Genomic DNA, 17,726 nt, shown 5'->3' on the forward strand with positions numbered 1-17,726 from the left:
CTGATCTATCAACGCACAGCTCAAACTCCTGGACGGATCGGGCTGAAATTTGGCATGCAGATAGCTATTATGACGTAGGCATCCGCTAAGAAAGGATTTTTGAAAATTCAACCCCTAAGGGGGTGAAATAGGGGTTTGAAATTTGTGAAGTCCACGCGGACGAAGTCGCGAGCATAAGCTAGTTTCTACATAAAAGTGTTATGCCAAAGTGCTAATTATACCTTGTACGATGTATATTTTAGTGGTTATACCTATGAATAAAAAAAATCGATGTGCTTAGTATCTAATTATTTATTTATACAATATTATTTAACTATTCAATACAAAATACAATAGAGATTATTTCAGTACTTGTAAGTCAATTAATACCCAGTACCTACCTGAGCTGACCCTCGTGTGTTTTTTCGTGAAAACTCGAACAGAAAAAACTTTTTCCCCTATTTGTGCTACCCAGCATATCCTATAGTTGTAAATGTATTAATTTAATAATTTATTTAACTAAGAAATAATGAACAGTGCCTGTAGTAGAAATATCAAAACATGGCTTAGGTACTAAATTATATTACTGAAAAATTTAGATTGATCTATTTCCACCACAGTGTCAACTCGCCAACTAAGTGGGTATATTTCCGCCAAAACTCACACTTCAGGTTCTTAACAGTGTACAAGGTACATTTTAATCGACTTCTATTCAATATTTTTTTAATTAATTTCAAGCTTGTTTTCAAAGAGGTTAGGTGGGAGTGCTGTCATCGGAATGCCAACTTTTCCTCTTTTCCCGTGTAGCCTCATCGTACGTAGGCGGTGGTGGTAGATGGTCACTCTTGGTCTTGCCCGGCTTCTGCGTAGGCGCCAGTCGATCTTCTTCAGCCTCCTCTGGTATTGAGTCTCGACGTCTGTCATATTCTGAGAGGGCTGGTTGCGAGATGTTATTTCGTTGAGTTAACTTTGGTGCGCTGTTCGCTAGCTGCAATAAAAAACTAAAATTAAAACCGGACCTACTTACTAATATTATAAATGTGAAAGTGTGTTTGCGGTGGCGAGCGGTGCGGTTGTAGAAAAAGAAGGGTGGAATGAGATCAAACAACTCTTCAGTCATGTCATGTGAATGTCAGAACATTCAAGAAGTTTCCCGTCACCTACCTATAGATATAAAAGTTACCTTATACGTAGGTCTAGTCTGACTGGACAGCACAGGGTTGGATATATGCCCTTTGCCTTGCTGGTGACTGATTTCCAGCGCAGACCGAAGCAGGTCCACTTTGGAGGCGGAGCCTTGAGGAGATTTGGGTGATATCTCAATGTTGCTGCAGCGACGTTGGCTGTTGCTGCCGCTGCGGCTACGGCATAGCTCGTTGATGTCGCCTTGGGAAAGCTGTAAGTGGAAAATCAAAGCTCGTTAGAACAAAAATAAAATAAAATGCTTTTTCATAATTATGGGTCATTATTAGTCTTCTAAAGAATCTTGAGCCTACTACTTCAGAAAGCAGCAAATTAGTAACTAACTGGTAAACAGCCCAGTGGTTCAAAAAAGAAATTAAAAATATTATAAAATCACCAATAAAATTAATCATAAATAATTAATACCTACATTTCAAATGTGCATTTTAATTTTTGACCACAACGCCATCTATTGTCAAACCGAAACAATTCTTAACTTGAAATTTTTACGTTTGCTACTTGCCAAAAGATGGCGTTCTCAAAAACTTTGAAATTAAAAAAATATTATTGTTATTTTCTAATTCAACTTATCCTTTCATAGGCTAAACTGCTAAAGACTTTATTTTACACATTTTGTAAGTAGGTGTATTAAAAATGACGCACATATGGTAAAATTTCACTTATTCAGAAAAAATAAATTAGGTACACAGATATATATAGGTAAGTACCTACCTACCTGCCTAGATACCTATCAAATATTTTAAATTATAATAACAGAACAGAATACTTAGACAGTTAGGTAAGTACATAATTTATTATATTATACAGATTTTTGCGAAACAGATTTTTAATACTTTAGCTCTTAACATTATAGAACTCTGTTAGAATTCTATAATGTTAAGTTCTGACTTCTGATAGGAACGTAGGAACGTACGTGTACCTACCTACTGACCGTAGCGTACCTGTATAATAGGTAGGTACGTGTGAAATTATTGTGAACTGTGAACTGGCCAACAGCAAAAATGCGGTTGGACCTGTACACCACACACCACAGAGTGTTAGCCAGATAAGAACAACTTGTTTTTCCTATCGGGTCTATTTACTAGGCCCATCTATAGGTACCTATTCTCTCACTTACCCTCGCCCGCGAGCCTCTTGACAGGGAATGCAGAGATCCTAGTGGGTTAAAGCGAGTGATTATATGTAGCCTCTCCAGTGACACCATAGTCTCCGCGTCCTTGCGTAAGGGCTCGTTGTTCAGCTTGTCACCTTCCCCACTTTCTGTAATCGAACGACAACTTCGTGAAACTACTAAAATGTAGTGTGATATGTGTGGCGGTGGCAGAGGTGGACCGTGGCTTAAATGTCGAGAGCGCCCTAGGCAAGCATCTCATGGGCGCCCCTCTAGCAGCCAAACTAACTTCGAAAGAACAATGAATGGGTATAGACTATAGTCATCCGCGACATGTTGAGATGGCAATCGGAATACGAGACAGGGGGACGCTCCCGCCCACACCCACGTTACCCACGCTCTGCGCTCTCCCGCACCGGGTTAGCGCGGGGGCTGTGTGGGTGTGGGGGCGTTTCCTCCTGGATTGCTATCTCGACCTGTCACGTACTATAATTGCAAAGCTGGTAGTTGATCGAACAAGTGAAGACTTTACACTTAGCTATATTAATGAAGAGGCGGTCACTCCAAGATTTTTCATAGAAATCCAACTCTACATGATCGCTCGCGCCCCTTCGTAATCTCGCGCCCCTAGGCACGTGCCTCATTTGCCTTAGGGATAATCCGCATTTGGGTGGTGGTGCATGTTACTTCCATGATCCCTTCCCCTTTATGTTTCCGGGAGGATGGCCGGAGTTTATCGCATGCTACATGTTGTATCGTATGGATTTGTCTGTTTTGGCAGATTATAGTGAATTAAGCTTGTTGTTTCTTTTGTGAAACTACTTAAATATTAACAAGACTCTTCCTGTTTTACGTGTGAGCTCTGGATTATTGTATTAAGCAAATTGAATTTGATCCATGCGTCAGGTAGGGGGTACCTACGTAACTTAAGAGATGGCACTTAATTATCCCAATTGATCATTTGGATAGTGTTTACGTTTGTGTACTTACATATAGGTACAGGGTGTAACCAAAACGCTGGCAAAAACGAAGACAGGTGATAGTACTGATGATTACTGATATTATGATACCATAAAAAACGCGAAAAAATATATTAAAAAAATCCTACTATTTTGTAAAAGTTTACGATATATTGCAAATAAAACATCTGACTGACGCCAGATGTCAACGAACACGTTAGTAGGTCACTCGGAGTCAATGCTGCGTCGTAAGCGGGGCATTGACCCGAACTTTGCACGCTATACATTGCGGGTTTGAAAAATACTAAATCACTAAAACTACAAAATGAGGCAAATGGTTATTGGTATTGGATTGTGTTTAGGTAGTATAACAATAATGCTAAGTTTTTGCTAGTGTTCAGGTCTGGTTTTGGAAACTGTTTGCTTGTTTTACTTTTACATATTATAATAATTAGGTACGTCATCTTCTAGGTACCTACATGAATAAATTATTATTGTTCCGTTATTCTACCATTTTGGGATGCACGTAAATCATATTTCAATCATAATCAACCATTATTATTATTCAAATAAAACTAAAATAAATCTGAAAAAATGTGACTAATAAGATGTTAATAAGTACTATAATTAAAAAATATCCCATCTTTCCAAAACCAAAACTTACCCGTATCAGGATCAACAGCATCACGAAATCCAGTCATAGTGGTTTTCCTTAGCCAGAAATAATGCAAGAGACCATACAGAACACCGCCAAGGAAAGCGATAAGACCCATGTACCGAAAAGCTTCTCTTGTACCCAATGAAGCAATGAGAAGGCCGCCTCCGAAACTACCGCTGCCCCTTCCTGGAGAAATAAAAAGAATAATAAAGATCTTATAAGTAAGTTTTTTTTAAAGTTTAAACCTAACTATTAGTAAGAAATTTTCCAGCATTGGTCTACAAGTTACTGCCATGTTCAAAGGAGTACACGTGACAAAAAAGAATAACCGCGACGCGTGCGCGAACTGACTCCCTTGAAAAAGGACCCCGGATGGGTTCGAAACTAGTCGGGCTAACGTTGACTAAACACGTGAGTAAAGCCGGGACAGATATTATATATAAAAGAGAACTTAAGAATTTTATTGACCATTTGCAATAATATACTTCAAAATAAAATTTCGAAGGTGTGTTTGTCTGCCTTTTCACGGCTCAACCACTGCACCCGATTTTGACAAAATTAGGTGTAGGTAGGTATACAGATGTTTACATCTTGGGGACGGAATATGGACATAGGATACTTTAATCCCGAAAAAATCAGAGTTCCCATGGAATTTTTAATACATACAGGATGTAACCAGAACGCTAGCAAAAACGAAGACAGGCGATAATACTGATGATTACTGATATGATAATACCAAAAAAATGCAAAAAATCTTTAAAAATCCGATATTTTGTATAAGTTCACGATATACTGCAAATAAAACACCTGACTAACGCTAGAGGTCAACGAACGTTGCGTAAGTAGGCCATTAGGAGTCAATGCCATGTCATAGGCCAAGTTTTACACGCTATACATTGCGGGGTTGAAAAATACTAAATCACTAAAACTACAAAATGAGGAAATGGTTATTGGTATTGGATTGTGTTTAGGTAGTAAAACAATAACGCTTAGTTTTTGCTAGCGTTCTGGTTACACCCTGAATAAATCCATGTTTGTCCATGTGAACGAAGTTGCTCTCACGAAAATCCTAAAAAAAACCTTGTCATAATCGAAATGGTTTGGAAGTGTCATAGCTGAGCAGTATTTTTAAAATAATCTCTTGCCTAAGCTGAAATGAGCCATTCCAAGAACACCAATCAGCGTTGCCAATAGGTTCTTTGGAGCTAACATCGCGCAGTATGTCGCTGCTGCAACCCACATCAAATGTACAGACAACGATTCCATAGCTTCGAAGGGAAAACACCACCACGAGTTTCTGAAAAGGAAAGTACTAAGTATAAAATAGAGCTCAATAGAGCCTCAATAGCTCAACCGGTAAAGGAGTGGACTGAAAACCGAAAGGTCGATGGTTCAAACCCCGCCCGTTTCACTATTGTCGTACCTACTCCTAGCACAAACCTGACGCTTAGTTGGAGAGGAAAGGGGAATATTAGTAATTTAACATGGCTAATGTTCTTAAAAAAAAAACAAAAAAAAAATTAAGATTGGCTTAGGCTTGACGACAATCATACCTGTAAGAAAGAAATGATAAGTACTGCTTGACCGAGACAGTTTATGGGATGCGGGTTGCGGGAGGATGGTAGTAATGATGAATTCCTTGATTTCACGTCCCTCCCGTAAACCGCACCCTAAATCACGAGCCTAGTGTAATGAGTAGTGAGCTTATAGACTAGTGCGCGCTTGCCTGTACCAAAAAATTTAACAATATTCACATAGACTAAACTAGACATTTGTATCAGCACACTAAGCAGCAATAGGTACCAAACTTATAAATATCATTAATTCTTAAAATAGAAATACTAATCGCGATAAGCGTACCTATATTTAAAGACGAAAACAATAACGTCACCATTATTTTATTTAATAAGGATTATCTGTTGATAGAGAATAACAGAAGACGGAAAGTTTGCAACGTTACGTGACTGGTAATGTGAACCTTATTGTTAGGTAACGTAGGTATCAAAATGACGTTGGTCGTAATAATGGTCATGATGTAGGCAGTATTGTAGTAACACCTACACTAGATCGTTGTGCTCATAAACTTGACAATGCTTTATCGTCGTAAACACTTTACCTCGGCAAATGGAATTTTAATGAAAAAGGACAAAATGACATATTAATCATATCAAGAATAAGAACCATATTATTATTTTCAAGAATATTGAAGAATCAATATGAAAATTTCAATGTAGGCACATAAGTTAAATACTCATTTCTTCTCCTTTGAACTTCCTTTAAAAATAAATTAGGATACTGATACAAAATTCATGAAGTTTCTGTTTCGAAAAGTAATGTTTCTTGGTGGATGTAAACAAACGGAAGTTTTTGAAGCATAACGCTATTTTATTTGTTCTACCTAAATACTGCGTATTGCTGAAGCTGAAACTGTTTGCTTGCTGTATGCACAAAATAGTTTGTACTATGATCCGCCAATCACAGTTATGTTTATGACAATTTACATCTTTACCAACCTTTATCTGATAAGCAAGCCATTGTTTTGTCATAACTTATTTGGCATTCTCCAGACTGCGATTTATGTAAATATTCCTATTATGACTAGTTACCTACTCTAAAACAACTTTCTAATTTTATATGTTCAATGGGGCTAATTCCTTTGTACACAATCTCTAAACTAAACTAAAATGGCACGTCTAAATCTGTTGCTATCGCTTTCATAATGTTGCTTGCGGAAAAGGATAGCACTAGATTTAGATCTGTTAATTTAGTTTAGTTTAGAGATTGTGTACAAGAGAATCGGCCCCATTATCATTACATACACTTGGAAACAAACTTATATTTTCTGTTGCAAATATAGTAAAAAGCTATATAATTTAATTTAATAATAATAATTTTTTTTTATTCAGATAAAAGTTAGCCCTTGACTGCATTCTCACCTGATGGTAAGTGACGATGCAGTCTAAGGTGGGAGCGGGCTAACCTGGAAGGAGTATGGCAGTTTTTATCAAACCCATACACCTTTGGTTTGTACACGGCATCGTACCGGAACGCTAAATCGCTTGGCGGCACGGCTTTGCCGGTAGGGTGGTAACTAGCCACGGCCGAGGCCTCCCACCAGACATAATATTTTATTGAACTTAAATATAAGAACGAGTTTCCTACCCTTTGCATTGAAAAGTAACTGTATTGCAAAAGGGATCCTCAGGGATACAAATGCCCGCATATCATACCTTTTTTAACAAAATAATTCTTATACCTTATTTATGTTACTTACTTGATAGTAAGTGGTGCAATCTAAGATGAAAGCACAGTAATGTAATATGGAAGGGGGTGGGCAGATTACATTTTATGAAACCCATAATACACCAAACAGTAACGCCGCTAGAGTCGAAGCCTCCTACAAGACCAGAATTTAACCAATTTACAAATTTCTAAATTGACCTAGGTGGAATTTAGACTCGGAGTCTTCCACTTATAAAGTTACAACGCATGTCACATAAATCTCAATTGTCCAACGGTCAAGGTGTGGACCAAAATCCAAAATTTCATAGGCCATCTTTTACACTGTTGTGGTGCTTCATTTTAAACAAGCTATAGGTAAGTAAGCTCAAAAAGTAAAGTGTAAGTCAAAAAAGTTCATGAACTCACTCTATAAAGGAATAACCAACAAGCCTCGCCGCATGAGAGAAGAAGGCAACAATGATGACGTTGACGTGCCCAATACGAGATGTGATAGCGTCTGCGCCGTAGAGGAACGGGATGCTGCTCAGCGTTCCCACGGTCACGGTTATTCCTGGACATTCGCACTTGAGTTAATACACTAGGTAGTAGCCTTATATAATGATTGTTTAACAAGCTACTCCCTTGTGACCGGATTTGTTATTAAGACTAGGTACTTGAGTTTTTCAAGCATTCCACAATAATATTTATTTTATTTACTTGAAGTATATCAACAATAGCAATTATTGTTTGAAAAACAAAGATGAAAAATTGATTGATAAAAAATTATCTATTTAAGGCAAAGCAATACAAAAATATATAGTAAGTCATATGTGCAAATTTATATTGATATATATATTATATATACGATATTCTTACCTAGTAAGAAATTTGGAGCACCTAATTCCTTCAAATACAAAAATAAATATGATTCAATGAAACCCCAAAAATTTCCTAGAGCAAAAAGGAAGAATATAAAAATGATAATATGTGGCATTTTAATAATATTCACTAAATCGTGTAGTAAATTATCAGCTGGTAGTTTTGCTCCGAGGGGCATTACAGCTACGGTAATTGCTGATACCAGAAGTAAGACGTCATACGTATAAAAAGCTGCTGAATAGTCGGTATAGCCTGCAACAAACCGATATAAACATTAACAACTGCTTATTGACATTAACGATAACGATTACAAAATGCCACTACATACCAACTTGTTTACTCCTCATATCTATGAGCATGCCAGTGATAGGAGAAAAAATTGCCATTCCAATGCTAGAAAATAGCCTTTCTCTACCAAAGTCTCCCCCATACTTTTGTATCATTGTTAATGCTATGGGATCCATGATCGTAACACCAGCAGATAACATGATAGTTCCCATGAAGCGTAAAAAGAAATAAATGTAAAAAGTTTTGTCATCGCTTTCTTTGTAATCGGGAGGGCATATGTCCGGGCCGCCTTTTCTGAAAATTATTAATTCTAGATGTAAATATAAACAAATTCGATTTCAAACACCAAACAACGAGAGAGCGAGATGTTTACCTAAAGTCACATTTTTGTACCATACAGTCAGCTGATAAAGATTCCAGTCGTTGTTGCGAGAGTTTTGTCATATTATGCAGCATTACAAGTCCACCGCATCTTAGATCTTCCTTATCAAGAGCAGTAATATTTACGCCTTGAGCAAGCAGTAGTTTCTCGCCAAACCTTGATCTGAAATCTGTTACTGTATCATTGTCGTCCTGTAATAAAAATATCTTATAGAATATCTGACAATACTTTTTACTGTCATAAGTAAGTGGCTACCAATTACCAACCCTTTCCATTTCAATTCCAAGTTGTTCTTTCGGTTCACCTAAATCGTCATGAACTTCTATTAAAAAGAATGCTGCATCGTTAAATTCTTCATCATCATCAGTCATATTAAGGAAGCTGCGAAAAAATATTTTTGAATAAAAATTGCCTTCAAAATTGTTTTTATTAAAAAAGTTGAACATTTTCAATAATTGGTTCATATAAAACAAAGAAACGATTGTGTGTAATGACTGTACTGTATTTGTTTTGGTTTACCATCTCGTTATCTTTACGCCGAATTCATAAGCTTACATATAGAAGGAGAAGGCTTAGCAATAAGTAAATTAATTTTTAGATTCATTTTCAAATGTTTACAAGAACATTAATAGAGTTTATTACAATGACGTAAAAAAATGATATGATTAATACGGAACCTGGCATTGGTAAGACGTGGTGGATGAAATTTGTGCTCTATGTGGAAGTCTAAATCATCTTTATCGTCAGCTGGATCAACCTCCGGGCGTTCGGTCGGTATGGATAACATGCAATGGTCTATACATCGATCGAGAACGAAATCAACCTGCTCATCTTCATCGGGACATTCTCTGCTAGGACATGGGCTCCACCAAATCTATTAAATACAAATGAGTATACATAAATGTTTTGCTTTAGTTTAACAAACAATGATATAAGATTTGGATAAAAATATAAAATGACATACTATAGCTGTTACTATGCATAATATTTAGCTTTATTATCTTAAATAGCTCGGAGTTGTTGTATAACGAGACCAGTTAATCCAACCTGAAGCCGGATGAGGTCGATTTGCTCAAATTCTTAGAGGGCAGGAGCTAAGTACGTAACTGCGTAACAAGACGTTTCGTTGAAATAATATAAACTGTTTTTCCATAATGGTCGTTACCTCAACGCTCCTTTTAATTGGATGGCGCATAACATACGCCGATGGCATTACTCCTGGTGTTTCTTGATGCGGAATCAGGAGCAGGGAATGATGAAATGCTGCGTTTAAAATGAGAGCCGTGATAACTACTGGCTTATACTCTCCGAAGCGATCAACTAGAAATCCTAAAATCACCAGAAACATCAATACTGGAAACATCTCTTGTACATCCCATAAAAGAAAAAAACTTACCTGTTATAGGCGGACTTAAAAATGTGGTGAATGGTAAAGCTAAATACACAAAAGAAATTTCAGGCACAGTTAGTCCTATACTTTGCATATGAATCGTCAAATATGGTAATAGAGATGCGGTTGCTCCGTACATCACAAATAGAGTCACTTTTAACATAACAAGATTGGGATTGATCCGTAACCAAACTACCATCCTGCGGAAACATCCTCGAGGGTCTTCGATGTCTTCGTCCATAGTGTTATCTTCGTCGGTGTACTTTTTCGGGATATCATCTAAAGATCTTGCCATTTCCCTTTTACAAGCATTCACATTTTCATAACTAAGTTACAGTGTTTGTGCTCGAGATATATCTTATCGACTGGCGCTCGGATAGGCGGCAGAGGTTGTCGGTGATGTGACGATTATTTATTTAAGGATTACACGTCGTAGTTCAGTGGCAGCGGGAAGCCAGGAGGGTCCCGTGCTCCCGAACGACTGCGAAGCGGACAGGCAGGAGCGGACGTCGCGAGACGCCAATTTACAAATAATAGCAAATTATCCTCGTTTAAGAAGTGTCACGGCGATTGGTGGGGATGGCTAAATCGACTGGTGATCTGAAGACCTTGCGGATAATAGCTGAGGTCGGGGCGCTTCTGATCCCATCTTAGTTCCCAAGATGAAGCCGATCATCGCGAAATAGCCCGCAGGCCACAACGTCTTTGCTGTTATTTGTCGTAAGTTACAATTTTATCATAATATATCTACTTAATATATATTATAATGAAAACATCTAGAATAAATTTATTTGGATAAATTAATTTATTTTTACGTACTTTATCCACTCATTTACCAGATTTATCTACTGTACTAGCATTTATGAGATTTCTTATCATCCTATATTTAGCCACCTTAGGGTCGATTCACATTTGCAGCGAATTAAAGATTTTTTTATATTTAGATAGCATACTTATTAGTAACCTCTATCTCTACCACGTAAAGCACAAATGACTTCCTTTATAAACTCTCCCACTGCCAAGGTAGAGATCTCTTATAGATAAACGCTTCCCTGTCCACTTCTTATCTATTTCTTTTTAATGTTACGTTTGTGTTTGATACGAATAAAAAAATGCAATTTTTTCTAAGTAGAAATCTGTACTTTACGTTATTAATAGATATAAATCAATTATTCATATCAAATCAATTTATGCTATGTAAAATTTAAGAATTTCGCTTCGATTAGCTGCCAATGTAAATCGATCCTTAGAGAATATATTTTCAAAAATAATTTTAGCGCACCCTTGTGTATATATAATAAGGAATTCCTGTGCAATTAGTCAGCCAGTCAGTGTCAAATAGATAAGAGTGGTGCGTTTCAAGTTTTTTGACACTTAAATAAGTGGTTGTTAAGAAGGGTTATTCAAAGTTCGCTCTACTTACATTGTAAAAATGGCAATGTGGCAAACTTAAAAGAAAATTGGCAGTTAGCACAGTTGACTAGGACAATACCAAATCTCGAATCGTTTGTAGTATTTAGTAGGATGGAAGGGTAGGTACCTATCAGTCCATGAGTCTAAACAAGAAAAAATATTATGATTTTATCTACTTATTCTAAAACTAGATGATGCCCGCGACTTCGTCCGCGTGGATTTAGGTTTTTAAAAATCCTGTGGGAACTCTTCAATTTTCCGGGATAAAAAAGTAGCCTATGTCCTCCCCGGGATGTAAGCCACTTTTGCATCCTTAAATGTAAAAGTAGCTTACATTTAAAGCTACTTTTACATTTAATTAAAAATAGCTTTAAATGAATAATTTTTTGGTATTTCTGTACCAAATTTCGTCAAATAGGGTTGAACGGTTGAGCCGTGAAAAGCTAGCAGACAGACATACAGACAGACACATTTTCACATTTATAATATTGGTATGGATTATTCCAAAATTAATAAAATATAGGTACCTACACCATATTGCTTTAGGTACCTACGTAAATTAATAAATTTTAACTAGGTAGGTAGTTTTGCCGACTCTACCTCATTTTACTCTAGGCTTCGATGTAGATATTAATTGGTACCTACTAGCTATTGCCCGCAACTTCGTCCGCGCCCGGCGAGAACTGTCTTTTCCAGTGGATTTCCCAAAAAATCTTTTACATACTTACAAACCTTGTCCTAACAATCATTTAGGTTACTCTAATACCTACTGTTTTGGTGAAAAGCAGCAATAAGGAGTAGAATCAAAAAGTTCTACTTTCTAGTCACTAGAAAGTAAAATTCTAGTGGTAGGTACTTACCAGTAGGTACCATGTACTTAGATATGTAGGTACCTATATTTAAAAAATGTAGAGAGGAAAATCAATAGAATTATTCCTTTTTGATTAATACAGCCTGTATGTAAGTTTGGTTTACCAAAGTAGGTAGGTATGTGCCGTTGGGGGTTTCGTTGCAGCCACAGGTTGTAACTTGTAGCGCAAAGCGCAATCTATTGGTCCATTTTGGCCTTGCTAACTAACACTCTTGGACCTAGGAATTTAATCGAGTGAAAACGGGATACAGAGTTTTATTTAAGCGCCATCTATTATCAAGTAGCAGAACCTGTAACATACTTTGGTGTACACAGATAAATAATTTCCAGTTGGTTCAGTTTAAATATGATTTATTTATGTAATTATTAAGTTATTATGTAATTATTAAATTATACATAAGAATTGGAGAACTACTTTCTAGATTTAGTTTATTTTTGTGTGTTTATCTATCAATTTCAAATTCAACTTAACGATGGTTACCTAACTAGTTACCTACCCATCTATTAATTCCGCTAATTTGACTTGCTACCTTATAATTATCTTTATTTTTTCGTTTTTAAAGATGTTAATATTTAGGAAATTCAAAACTTCATTTATGTGACTGTACAGTACCTAGTACCTACTGTATAGTTTACTGACCTAAACAATTTTCTTGGGTCATGCAAATTCACTTACCTATCTACAGTTATGTTCTATAGATTTGATCAAAATCAGTCTTGTCCGTTTTAATTTACGTATTAGAAAATATTAAAATATAAGTTTAGAATCTAAATGTATTCATTAAATTAAAAATAAAACAATAATTTTATAATCATAAATTGTATAAAAATATAATAATTTGATAAGATACTAGTGACATCTATCGTCGATAGCAGAGGATTTAAAAATTTAGGTCTACAGTCTAGTCTATAGTCTACTGCAAATTGTCAACCATAATGCATTGCGCATAAATGGCCGCCATGTTGCTGCCGTCTGAAAGATGTTCACATCTGTGTGTGTTTACTAATGAATTTTAAGAACTTTAACAGCTAAATTACTGTGCTTGTGAAATTGTGAGTGTACAATGGTTTAATATTACATGCATATTTGTGATTGAAAAGTCTGTCAAATGTCTCTGAGGCCAATAAACAGTGAAATTTTCTTTAGGTAGTCATTCGAGTCAGACGGCATAATGGCTGACAATCTGATTCAAAAGTCACATAAAACTAGTGAAAAAAACAAGTATAACAACGTCGTTCATCGCACTACGAGTGAATCTCTTCGACTAAACGAGTCGGAGAAGGGAGTGACTCACCCGACGAGTCTTCAATCCGCCCATAACCCAAGGAAAATATCTTCCTTTCAGATAACCAGTGTGACGGTTGGCTCTCGGGTGAGCACTGATGCAGGCGAGGACTCTGCGGACGATCTAGACGAATCTCACACCGACGACATCTCGAGGGTGACGGACATAGAGAATGAAACGCCGAGCTACTCGGAGGATACCTTCTCGAAAGACGACGTATTCTACAACGCGTCGAGTGCATCGCTAGGTTGTGCGCCTGTCATCCCGACCAGCTCGCAGTACGGGCTCGCGATCGTCGGCCAGCCCGACGCCGCTGCGCCGCTGGGAGGAGCCGTGCCCAACAACAACACGGAGGCGAATGACATGCACGTCAGCGTCACGAACGCCGGCACGGGCAGCATCATCAACCTCATAGGCAACTCCAAGCCGCAGGAAGGCATGAAGGAGATACAAGAACATGTTAGGAATGAAAGATTTAAAGTTGTAAAAATCGAAAGCACGGAGCCTTTCCGCCGTGGCAGGTGGATGTGCATGGATTATCTCGATCATACTACAACCCAGCAGAATGCCCCGATCACCCTCAACAACAACTTAGACGTCACCGAGACTAATACATTGCAAGCCCCCGACAGTGGAGTGGTCATAAACGATAGTCAACATGATGATATGTGTAACGATCTGTGCAATAAAGGGCCTAAAGATCAAGTGAGTGTTGTGCAACAAATGGATCAAGGTGTTCAGAAACAGTTTCCAATGGCTTCCCCGGGACAATCTTTGACCCAACCTATTAACATGGTCCAACAACAAATGCCCGTTACTCAGTCAGTGTCCGTACAGTCTCCTCCTCTAGAGATGCCACAGCAAATGCCAAACCAGAACATGCAGGCCAACCAGCCCGTGGGACACCAACACCCACAGAGCATGACACACATTCAAATGCAGAATGCGACGCAGAGTCATCCTCAGCCTAACCAGCAACAGCAAGTTCAGCAAATTCCACAAAGCTTTCCACAACATCAGCTTCAACAAGTGATCGCACAGTCCCAAGGTATCCCCATGCAGCAGATACCGATGCATCAGCAAATGCCCCAGCAGATGCAGCAAATTCCTAACCAGCAAATGCAACAGATCAATCAGCATTTGCCTCAAGCTCAGCTCACTAACATGCAACTACAGCAGCAGATGCCTCAGATGCAAGGCATGCCCAACCAGGGACAATTAACTCAAGTGACGGGCCAACAGCCACAAATGCAACAAATTCAAATGCAACCTATGCAAGGTCAGCCAAACCCGCAGCAAATTCATCAGATGCAACAGGCTCAGATCCCCAATATGGGACAGAGTCACCATCTCCAGAATCAACAAGCGATGGGGGCACAGCAAGCCCAACTCCAACATTTGTCTAGTCAGGCCCAGATGCAGGCGTTGCAGAACCAGCAAATGCCAAATCACATACAACAAATGCAGATACCCACGCAGTTAACTGCGGCTAATCAACAGATTTCCCAGATGCAACCACAAATGCACCAGCTGCCGTCTCAGCCGCAGCAGTCGGTGGTGCCAGGGATGCATCCTCAGATGCAACAGCAAGGGATGGCCGTCGCTCAGCCGCAGTACAACCAAGCGGTCAACCAGCAAGCTAATCCACAGGCAATGATCAGTGCCACCATTCCATCTACACAGCAGCCGATGGTTCAACCTCAACATAACGTTCCTCAGTATCACTCGCAGCAAACGCAAATGTCGCAGCAGGGGCAGACCTTGCCTCAAGAGGTGCTGACTAGCATTGTAACATCTCAACAAGGTGCAACCCTTCCTTCCAATCTCCAGCCTATGGCTACTCAACCTCAGGGTTCAACGTTGCCGGCCAATCTCCAGATGGCCGGACAACAGCAGGCTCCGGTGCACACCATGGCTCCACAGCAAGGAAGTATGCAGCAAGGGAATATCCAAATGATGACAGCCCCTCAGAACATGCAGATGACTCTAGATGGGAATCAGCCCAGTATGCAAATGCCCGCCTCGGATCCGATATACATCCAGCAGCCTAACATCGGTCAACAGATGCCGACACATATGGCGCAGCCCCAGAATATGATGCAACAACAGCAGGGGCAGATGGGCAACGTGCAATATGTTCCTAACCAGCCAGTGGCTCAAGTGTCTATGGCTCATCAGAATATGCCCATGCCTATGCAGCAGAACATGCCAGTGGGAATGGGCGGAGGTGTTCACGCGAACGTGGTGCAATCTCAGACCAATATGGGTCTGGGATATGGTGGTGTGGTGCCTGTGATGTCGCAGAGCAGTGTGGCGCCCGTGGAGGCGACAGTGTCGGGGACTAACTCACCAGTTGTGTCGATGCCGGTCAATTCCACCGCGTACGTCAACAATGCAGCACAGCCGGGACATGACAGTCAGGGCTTCGGCAGCCCAGTGAGTGCAGTGGTGTCCCATGCGGTCAGTGGCGGTGTGGTGAGCAATGTGAATGTGAATGCGTGTGATAGTGGTGCTCCGGACGTGCCTCCAGACGGCTCGCAGGCCGGAGATACAGGTGACGGCAAGGAGGAGCCGCAGGCTGCACCGCCTCCAGAGGATGAAAGGTGAGTCAACTTTGCTTGGCGCCATCTATCTGATAAACTTTGATAAAAAAAGCAATTATTATTAAGCCACAATACATTCCATGATAAGATAAACTTGCATTAATGATGACTTTTATGCATTGATTAAATTCCAAGTCCAAAGAATAAATATGTGTTCCTAGTAGGTAGTTGGTTTATCATATCAAGTAAAAGATAACCGACAATGTGAATAGTTTTTAGAAAGAAATGATGCCTCAATCAATCCTATCCTCAGAATTTTGTTGGTTTGTTTGTTTTGGAAAAGCTTTTATTTACCAAGTTATACATTTCTACAATTATAGTGAACTAGTGTAATTTCTAAAGCACTACTGGGGTTATCTGCAAAAGTGAGTTTTTATCACTTAGTGCTTTGATTATAGACTTAGTGATAACTTTATAAAACAGCTTTTTGCTGGCCGGGCCTTTTTATATTCATTGACTTGTTGCATTTCTGTTTTTGTTATGTTACTATTATGTGTGTCATAGACTTATTTTTATAAAACATAAATAAGTCGATGACACACACAATAGTAACATAACAAAAATTACTTTTTATTTGATGATAGATAGGAAACTTAGGCTGAGAATTGAGATTAATATACTTTGACTTTTCATAGGCTTTACCTAAACTAGAAACAGATTTGTCAGAGATTTAAATATACATAGGTATATTATGTCTCAACTCTTGCTTTAAATGAACTTAAATCTTAGCAAAGTCAATGTATGTTCTATCTTAACAAGATCTCAACATTAATCTTTACCCAATATATCAGTTCATGATATTTTTGTCTCTATTAAGCAGCAGCACTGTATATTATATTTAATTTTTAAGCCTAAAATTCAAAGTACCACATTCTGCTCTAGATATTAATATATTTATAATAATTATTAGTTAGTTTTTTTTTAAATAGAGATAGCGAGCAAACGAGTAGTTGCTTATTTTTTCCAGTTCACCACTTATACTATATTCATCTTTACCAGCTATAATCTGGATAAGTTTGTTATTATTCTTATGAAGTACTTACATCGTTTAGACGTAGAGTGAGAAAATAGACATAAAAAGAACTACTATGTGAGACATTAGTAATTCTTTTTCCTCTAATTTTACACAGTAGGTATACCTAAATAGCTTTCTGAAAAATATTATACTTAATTGAATTCTATTTTTAGGATTATGAACTAACATTTAGGATGGCATATAAGTAAATTCATTATATTATTATTATTACTAACTTCAGATACAGGGTGTATTTTTTATTAGGTTCAAGTTAGTTCATAACCTTGCAGTTGCAAGAAGAATCTCTATATTAGAATCTAGAACATAATATAACATACCTACAATCAATCATCAAACAACAATAATAAAAAGGGTCAATTTTGTGAATTTTAAATAACAATAATTTAAGCTTAGGGAGTTAATGCTAGACATTCAATGTTTTTCATAACAATATAATGTGTGTAGCA

The 17,726-nt window shown here is 38.1% G+C and overlaps 2 protein-coding genes across 5 annotated transcripts in view; one reads left to right on the forward strand and one right to left on the reverse strand.

Moving 5' to 3' along the window:
- Window positions 1-273: 273 nt before the first annotated feature.
- LOC117991612 (major facilitator superfamily domain-containing protein 6-A-like) lies at window positions 274-10,768 on the reverse strand. Its single transcript, XM_034979209.2, has 13 exons — window positions 10,078-10,768; window positions 9,847-10,010; window positions 9,359-9,555; window positions 8,948-9,062; window positions 8,673-8,872; window positions 8,340-8,593; window positions 8,009-8,263; window positions 7,559-7,703; window positions 5,056-5,207; window positions 3,917-4,096; window positions 2,300-2,442; window positions 1,163-1,375; window positions 274-967 (listed from the first exon to the last, which is right to left on the reverse strand). The coding sequence occupies exons 1-13, from the start codon at window positions 10,364-10,366 to the stop codon at window positions 734-736; spliced, it is 2,541 nt and encodes an 846-aa protein (XP_034835100.1). The 5' UTR covers window positions 10,367-10,768; the 3' UTR covers window positions 274-733.
- Window positions 10,769-13,292: 2,524 nt separating this feature from the next.
- The window catches only part of LOC117991596 (protein bunched, class 2/F/G isoform-like), a 222,488-nt gene continuing 218,054 nt past the window's right edge, over window positions 13,293-17,726 (forward strand). For all 4 annotated transcript variants that reach the window (XR_011238147.1, XM_034979192.2, XM_034979199.2 and 1 more), the window contains exon 1: window positions 13,293-16,244. Coding sequence is in view for 3 of the 4 variants with exons in the window: in XM_034979192.2 (XP_034835083.1) it covers window positions 13,528-16,244 (2,717 nt within the window). In the remaining variant the exon portion in view is untranslated. The remainder of the gene's footprint in view (window positions 16,245-17,726) is intronic.

Source organism: Maniola hyperantus, chromosome 2 (assembly GCF_902806685.2).
Source record: "Maniola hyperantus chromosome 2, iAphHyp1.2, whole genome shotgun sequence".
In the NCBI taxonomy this organism is placed as follows: domain Eukaryota; kingdom Metazoa; phylum Arthropoda; class Insecta; order Lepidoptera; family Nymphalidae; genus Maniola; species Maniola hyperantus.